Raw genomic sequence first — 9,131 nt, 5'->3', positions numbered from 1 at the left:
GAGAGAGAGAGATGGAAAGATAGATGGATGGGGAGATGGAAGAGGTGGGAGGCAGATAGAATGATGAAGAACTGAGGAGTAAAAAGGACACACACACACACACACACACACACACACACACACACACACACACACACACACACACACACACACACACACACTAAGATGGAGGGAGAGAAAGAGATGGAGAGGAAAAGGAAGATAAAGAAAATTGGGGAAGAAAAAAAAAGGAAAGAGGAGAGGAAAGAAGGAAGAGGAAAAGAGAAGAAGGAAAAGGGAGGGAGCATGGGGAGAGTACGCACACACACACACACACACACACACACACACACACACACACACACACACACACACACACACACACACACACACACACACACACACACACACACACGGCAAAAAAACTTTTACAATTTAACTTCGCTTTCCATCTTCTATTTACCTAAACCTCCACCACCACCATCACCACCATTTCTATCACCACCACCACCACCACCTTTAATAGTAGTAGTAGTAGTAGTAGTAGTAGTAGTAGCAGTAGTTCAATATTACCCCCTTTCTAAGATATTAACTTAAACTTCCTTATTTGCTAACACACAACAACATGGAGAAGAAAAACAACAATTATATTAACTCCATCCCCACACATTAATTACATAAGCCACTCTCATTAGCATTCATATTAGACCTACGTAACTTCTCCTTGCGCTGTTCTCAGTATTATATATACTGCTTTCTCCTCCGTCTCCAACAATTTTTCACCACAGGAAGTTAGAGTGGATTGGGAAGATACAATTTTCCACGGTTCTAAATGTTTGTATGGGATAAATAAGGAGTATCATCTGAACAGCATCTCCATTAGTCTTAATAGGGTGTAATTGAAGCTGCACGGGGTTTTTGAGGGTATTTTTACAGTTATAGTGAGAGATTAATGAAATTTCTATATTATGAACAGGAGGAATGGTCTTGAGAACCCGGCTATTCATCTCTGTGGACTTGGAAAATAGTGGTGAAGAGAGGGCAGTGTTTTTCAATAGTGGTCTAAGATGTAATGGTTAGATTCCTTCCTTAAGTTTTTCTTTGTTGTTTTTTTTTACGACTAAGAAAACTCCTTCAGTGTCTCGTATATTAATGGTCTCAGGAGGGACTGGGAAGATACAGTTACTTCTTATGTTTGCCCAAGTGTTGCTTATATGGGCGAGTCACTGACAGATTGATCCCTCCCTCAAGTTTTTTTTTTTTTCCCTCCTCCACGTTGTTTTTCAGACTTGGGAAAACTCCTTCAGTCTCCCGAGTTTTAATGATTTCCATATAATAAAGGGGCGAGAAAAGTTTTAAAATTTGCACATACGGATCTTCATAATTTGTTGACACCAATGCCCATCTTTTAATCTGAGGGACTTGAATTTCTCTAGTTATCTAAGATGCTGCCATCCTTTATACACAGTGTGAAAGCAACCACCTCACATGTGCCCACCTACAGTCAGTCCTCCCTGCTGTCCTGCCTGGCCATCCACACATATTGATATTTCATTCTACTGGTTTACTTCAGCTGAGTGCAGTGAGTGCTAAAAAGAGGGAAAAGGATTCTTGTATCTTACCTCAGTGAATCCTGCTTGTGGGTGGCTGTTTTTCATCTCAGTCAGCTCATGAAGTGTAGTTGAGAAGATTAATTGATTGTTGTTGTTGTTGTTGTTGTTGTTGTTGTTCTTCTTCTTCTGCTTTGTCTTCTCTCTCCATTACACCACCGCAGCCCTGAGTGACAGTAAACAAGTGAACACAATGTCCTTTCCCAATAAATCAATCAGTATTTCATAAACATACACACAATTTGTTGGCAGCACAGTAATTGACGACACGCGAGACATCATGATAAAGGAAATGAGTACGTAATGAAGAAGTGAGGGAGGAACAAAATACAAGTGTCTTCCCTGTGGAATGATGGGTACACAGATGATACATGCATGACTCCTGGTGGTAATGGAATGGGTAACTGGTAACAATGGAAGAGTAACAACAAGTGTGCTGGAATGATCATGATAAATGCAACACAAACTGATCTTCCTACAGTACAATATGCTCAAGATTCATAACGTAAAATAACACAATGTAACATAACGTAATCTAACTTAGCATAACGTGATATGCAATAAGGTGTGGATAATAAACAAAATAACATAAGTAATAATAAAACGAAATAAGATAACATAAGAATTCCTCAGTAACAACACGATAAAATAAAAAAATAAAATAACATAAAATAATGTGATAAAACAACACAGCGTAACTTAACACAACACAACACAACAAACACAACACAACACAAAAAAGCGTAACCTAACATAACAACAATTCCCAAGTAACAATAGGATGAAATAACAATCAAGAAGGGTTATACAGTTCCTTCATTATATATATTATACATGAACAGCCTATATTGTATTTAACTCCTCGGTACACACACACACACACACACACACACACACACACACACACACACACACACACACACACATGGTCGAGAGATGATGTTTGCAAAGAAAAATAATGGAGGCTCCACATTATTTTTCCAAGTGACAGCTTCTCTCGAGTCTTTCTCTATGATATAAATACTTTATACTTCACCTGTTAATGGTACAGTAATAGTAATAGTAGTAGTAGTAGTAATAATAATGCTATAGTAGTATATAATATAATGTGTGTAAGCAATATATATATATATATATATATACAGACATTTACATACATACATACATACAGTTGCTGCTACATACGTATAACAATACACGCACACACACACACACACACAGACACACACACACATACATACATACAAACAACAAGATGGATATTATGTACATGTAATGAATGAGGTTTCTTCTTTAAAATTTATTCATTATACATGTTAGGGCAGGAATTGGTGGTGGCGGCGGTGGTGGTGGAATGTATAGCAATGAATACATTTATACATATCTCTGGGCAGGTGAATATGTATACAATATATATGCATGATGTGTATTATGTATAGATATAGTCTTCTTTTATACTCTGAATGCCGGGACAGGTGAGATCTGCTGTGATTTAAAACATCAGGTGTGATTAATTACCTTATAGGGCATTGGGGGGGGCCTTGTTCCTCCCCCCACCCCACCCCCTGAGTACCCCATCAAGCCAGGAGGTGGTGGGCAGGGGTGACTCCTGTACCTCCTCCCTCACCCCCCTCCTCATGGCTAGGGGCAGGGGGTAACACACACACACACACACACACACACACACACACACACACACACACACACACACACACACACACACACACACACACACACACACACACACACACACACACACGAGCAGGCGAGAGAGAGAGAGAGAGAGAGAGAGAGAGAGAGAGAGAGAGAGAGAGAGAGAGAGAGAGAGAGAGAGAGAGAGAGAGAGAGAGAGAGAGAGAGAGAGAGAGAGAGAGAGAGAGAGAGATTTAAGCCTCATTCATACATCCAACAATACTATTTTTGGGAGGAGGATCAACAAACAAACAAACAAACAAACAAACAAACAAACACACACACACACACACACACACACACACACACACACACACACACACACACACACACACACACACACACACACACACACACTCAGGCGAGGGGAGAAGTCAGGGGGTGGCAGTGATGACATCATGGGCTACAGTGACCTGAGATGACGTACACACACACACACACACACACACACACACACACACACACACACACACACACACACACACACACAGACGGCAACTCAGGCAATTGACATCATCATGGCCACACCCCGACTCTCTCTCTCTCTCTCTCTCTCTCTCTCTCTCTCTCTCTCTCTCTCTCTCTCTCTCTTGAAAGTTAAATTCTTTGGTGTAAACAAAATATGGTAATAATTTTGTCTTGCACGCGCGCGGACACACACACACACACACACACACACACACACACACACACACACACACACACACACACACACACACACACACACACACACACAGTAAAATAATATAAAATAAATATATAAAACAGACCAACAAACAAGCGTATATACATACATATGTTTCAAATTTTATGTATGTTTGCATGTAAAAACTCTCTCTCTCTCTCTCTCTCTCTCTCTCTCTCTCTCTCTCTCTCTCTCTCTCTCTCTCTCTCGCACACATTTTCTTTTTATTTCCATTTTCTCGCTCATAATGATGATGATGATGATGATGATGATGATGATTACGATGGTGATAAGGATGGTGATGATGGTGATGGTGAGGAACAAAAAAATGTTTGAAAAATAGATTGAGAGAGAGAGAGAGAGAGAGAGAGAGAGAGAGAGAGAGAGAGAGAGAGAGAGAGAGAGAGAGAGAGAGAGAGAGAGAGAGAGAGAGAGAGAGAGTTGTGAGGGAAGAATAGAATAGTTTTTATTGACAATCAATCAATCAATCAATCAATCAATCAATCTCTCTCTCTCTCTCTCTCTCTCTCTCTCTCTCTCTCTCTCTGAGTGCCTCTTCGCCTCACGCACACAATAGTACACATGTTAAATACTTACATGTATGTACGTTAACCAATAAAGACGCACATGAAATATATATTTACCGTACTTTATACACACACACACACACAAACACGCACACACATAATATACATAAGTTATTTTCACCTAAAAGTTTATCATTATACATTCTTTTTCGTGTAAAGTAAAGTTTTTTTGTGCATCAGACTTTCCTTCTCTCTCTCTCTCTCTCTCTCTTGCAAACTAGTCTTTAGATAGTTCGCTAGTTCGGCAGTAAGACACTCGACTTAGTTTGTGTGTGTGTCTGTTTTCCATTCGCATACACGTGAGGAGGAGGAGGAGGAGGAGGAGGAGGAGGAGGAGGAGGAGGAGGTAGTGTTGGTGAGGCTAGAAGGGATCGGAGAGGTGGAAGAGGTGGTACTGGAAGGCAGGGAGGAAGAAGAGAGGGGTTGGTGGAGGTAGTGGTGGGGGGAAGGCGATGGGGATGACCAGGGGGGCGAGTCAGGTGGGTGGGCTCAATGTTTCGTCATGAAGGGGCTGAGCCAATCACAAGGCAGCAGGTGGAAGGTGTTACAAAAGCAGACACACAGACACACAAACAAACAAACAAACAAACAAACAAATTCACTTCACTGGAGAAGAAAGAGAAGGTAAAGATATTTTCTCCGTGAAATTTTGTTTTTTTTTCATCTTCACACAAAAAGTCTCATCTCCAGGAAAAAAACACCTTAGTTATCATTTTCTTGAATTTTCCTGGTTCTTCCTTTCATTTCCTTCACTTATTCACAAATGTCCACTTGTTTTTTCCCCTACAATCATTTTTTTTTTTTATCATTTCTGGTTTCTTCCCTTCGCATTACGTCAGCTGCTTCCCGCCTCACAAAACACGTGATCAGCAACTGTGGGTGTCTGACTCATCCATCAGGTGTGACTGAGAACAGGAGTGTCTGGCAGCTCTCTCTCTCTCTCTCTCTCTCTCTCTCTCTCTCTCTCTCTCTCTCTCTCTCTCTCTCTCTCTCTCTCTCCTGCCATTCTTCTATTTTTCATTCCTATACGCATTTTCTTTCTCTTCTGCTGTTTCCATTTTCCTTATCATCACGTATTTCTTTATTTCCTACAGCACGTATTCTTTCATTCTTTTCTTTTATCTTTTCCATGTCTCGTACCTTTAGTCTGTTATCTACATTTGTTTTCATTTCATTCATATTTTCTTACTTATTCTATTTTACCCAATTTCTTTTCCCATCTCACAAATATTAGCAGTTTTGTTTTCTCTTCTTTTCTTTTCTTTCATACAATTGTACTATGCAGCAGATATGTATGGGATGTTGTATTGTTTTGTATTGTTCACACACACACACACACACACACACACACACACACACACACACACACTTCACTTGTCAGTTTCTTTATTTCATTCTTATTGTCTGTGTATATATATTTTTTCTAATATACACTTTTATTTATGACTTTTCTATATTTTATCCTTTCTGTTCGTCTCTTTGTGTATGTATGCATGTATGTATGTATGTATGTATGTATGCATGGCTGTGTTTCTAGTGTATACGATTGTTGTTAAAATTTGTGCGTGTTTGTAAAAGTTTCATTTCGTTTTTGTGTGTGAGCGAGTGTTGTTCTGTCGATCCTTCTAACACAAAGTATACATTTTTTTTTTGTTTTCCTTTTTTTTCATTAACGTTTTTTTTTATATTTAGTTTCGTGTTGTCCGTTCTCCCGGGGCGTTTGTTCTGTCTTTTCTTTTCTCTCCTCTTATTATTGATTTCATACACTCACTCGCACATTCACACACACACATACACACTTTTTTTTTCCTTTTCTTCTCATCCTCTTCTTTTCCTCTTACTGTTTTATATAATTTTCTGTGATAGTTTTCTTTCAGTTTTCATTTTTTTTCTGCTCCTTTATTTGTTTATCATTTTTTCCAGTGTATATATATTTTTTCCTTAACTTTCCTTCCCTTTTTCCTTTCATCTTATCCTCTCATGTTTACAGAATCCTTTGCCTTTTCTTCTGCTGTTATCCTCGTGTTAATCACCGTTTTCTACCTGGAGTACACATTTTCCCCCACTCTTGTTCACCTTTCCTTGAGTTTCCAGAACAGCGCCACGCAGCACAACACAGAAGCGTCACACGAGGTACAAACACTGACACAATCTGCTAAAACTACGCCAACTATCTCCTTACCGCTCTTAAAGGTATTACCAACACTCATCACCTCTCTATTATACCTCTACATGTCATCCCTACTCTCTCTCTCTCTCTCTCTCTCTCTCTCTCTCTCTCTCTCTCTAGCTCCCACTCTCCCTCCCTCGCATCTTTAAAAGTATATGTCGATTTATCAGTGTTATCGTGAAGCAGGGCAGCAGGATGGCAGGCTCGCTGGGGTCCTTGCTTATCGTGTCTTGCCAGGCCTGTATCTCTGGTTCTTCCTGCCAAACAGAATCCTCTTGAACGCCTCCCGGAACTCAGGGCTAAAAATGGTGTAGATGATGGGATTGAGGGTGGAGTTGAAGTAGCCGAGCCAGAGGAAGATGGAGAACATGACATCTGAGAAGTAACAGCCGGGACAGACGGGCATGAGCAGCGCCGTCACGAAGAAGGGCAGCCAGCAGATGACAAAGGCCCCTGTGATGATGGCCAGGGTCTTAGCGGCCTTCTTCTCCCTCTTCGCCTCCAGTGTTTCCTTCTTAGACTTCTTCGGCGGTTCCTTCGGTAGCATCTCCTGCCGCGACACCTCAGACACGTGGGAGCAGACGGACAGCGCACCATTGTTAGAGGACTTGTCTGGGGACGCGCCGCTGGCCACTGTGGTGAAGGCTGTAGTCTGCTGGTGCTCCGCTACACCGTTGGGTCTGATGGCTTCCCTTGCTGGCCCTCCCACTGTGGCTGGCGGCGGGGGCGTGCATAAAGCCGCGTCCCCCCTGCTGCCGCCGCCCGCAGGCCCTGAGTGGGGGAGGAGACGTCAGTAAGGGAAGAAGCAATGCACTGTGAGAGGTTAGAATTTAAGCTTCTCTTTTTGTGTCACGCTAGTCTCTCTCTCTCTCTCTCTCTCTCTCTCTCTCTCTCTCTCTCTCTCTCTCTCTCTCTCTCTCGTGCGCAGTCTCCCCTTCCTTCTCTATCACTCACAGAATTCGTAAAAAAGGGGAGAGAAAGAGAGAGAGAGAGTGAAAGATGCAAGTGAAAAGAGAAAGACAGACAGACATTGAGGCATGTTTTAGAATGAATAAATAGAGAGAGAGAGAGAGAGAGAGAGAGAGAGAGAGAGAGAGAGAGAGAGAGAGAGAGAGAGAGAGAGAGAGAGAGAGAGAGAGAGAGAGAGAGAGAGAGAGAGAGAGAGAGAGAGAGAGAACTACTTGCACCTGAAAATAATGCATCCTTTTTACCTGTCACTAAATGAGAACAGCGAGGATAAGGACAGGTGACAGGAGGAGGAGGAGGAGGAGGAGGAGGAGGAGGAGGAGGAGGAGGAGGAGGAGGAGGAGGAGGAGGAGGAGGAGGAGGAGGAGGAGAAATGAGGTATTTTCTCCTCGTCCCTCCTTCCCTCCGTCACTTCTACTCCATTCTCTCTCTCTCTCTCTCTCTCTCTCTCTCTCTCTCTCTCTCTCTCTCTCCACGGTAAGGGAACAAGAGGCTCAATCAAGAGTCTTCAGTAAGAGGGGAAAAAACGGACTCTTAATGTTACAAGAGTGGAGGAAAGGAGAGATTCATTGATTTTTTTCCTTCTCTTTCCCTTCCCTCTTTCCAGAAGCGCATAATTTTGTGATTATGAAGAGCACAAGTTGAAGTGGTTTTGTCGGTGGAGGAGGAGGAGGAGGAGGAGGAGGAGGAGGAGGAGGAGGAGGAGGAGGAGGAGGAGGAGGAGGAGGAGGAGGAGGAGGAGGAGGAGGAGAGTACAGAAAGAGTACAAAAAAAAAAAAAAAATGTGACCTAACTTGACCTCGATTTGACTTTGCTCTGTGTGTGTGTGTGTGTGTGTGTGTGTGTGTGTGTGTGTGTGTGTGTGTGTGTGTGTGTGTGTGTGTGTGTGTGTGTGTGTCACTTACTTGTCCGGTTCCGTGTTACGTGACTGTGGCGTACACACACACACACACACACACACACACACACACACACACACACACACACACACACACACACACACACACACACACACACACACACACACTTCTTGCTCGGCTGACCGCGAAATGACGACTCTCTCTCTCTCTCTCTCTCTCTCTCTCTCTCTCTCTCTCTCTCTCTCTCTCTCTCTCTCTCTCTCTCTCTCTCTCTCTCTCTCTCTTGTGGCTCTTTTTATCTTGTTCCTCCTTCTCCTCCTCGTCCTTCCCCTCCTCCTCCTCCTTCTCCTCCTCCTCTCCTTCCTCTAGGTCACCTCCCTTGAGACATTCTTATTGTTCTCTCTCTCTCTCTCTCTCTCTCTCTCTCTCTCTCTCTCTCTCTCTCTCTCTCTCTCTCTCTCTCTCTCTCTCTCTCTCTCTCTCTCCTAATCCTTTTATAATCTTTCTCCTCCTCCTCCTCGTCTTCCTCTTTCTACTCCTCCTCCTCCTCCTCCTCCTCCTCCCTTTCCATCTGTCTCTGTC

At 42.6% G+C, this 9,131-nt stretch overlaps 1 protein-coding gene across 1 annotated transcript in view; it reads right to left on the bottom strand.

Annotated features, from left to right (window-relative positions):
- Positions 1–2,390: 2,390 nt before the first annotated feature.
- Positions 2,391–9,131, bottom strand: part of LOC135115523 (5-hydroxytryptamine receptor-like) — a 117,131-nt gene continuing 110,390 nt past the window's right edge. The window contains 2 exon segments of the mRNA XM_064032384.1: positions 2,391–7,473; positions 7,476–7,494. Of these exon segments, the coding sequence (XP_063888454.1) occupies positions 6,944–7,473; positions 7,476–7,494 (549 nt within the window). The 3' untranslated portion in view covers positions 2,391–6,943.

This window comes from Scylla paramamosain, chromosome 29, assembly GCF_035594125.1.
Source record: "Scylla paramamosain isolate STU-SP2022 chromosome 29, ASM3559412v1, whole genome shotgun sequence".
NCBI lineage: Eukaryota > Metazoa > Arthropoda > Malacostraca > Decapoda > Portunidae > Scylla > Scylla paramamosain.
Note: the sequence above shows the minus strand (reverse complement) of the source record. Positions and strands in the feature narration are given on the sequence as shown.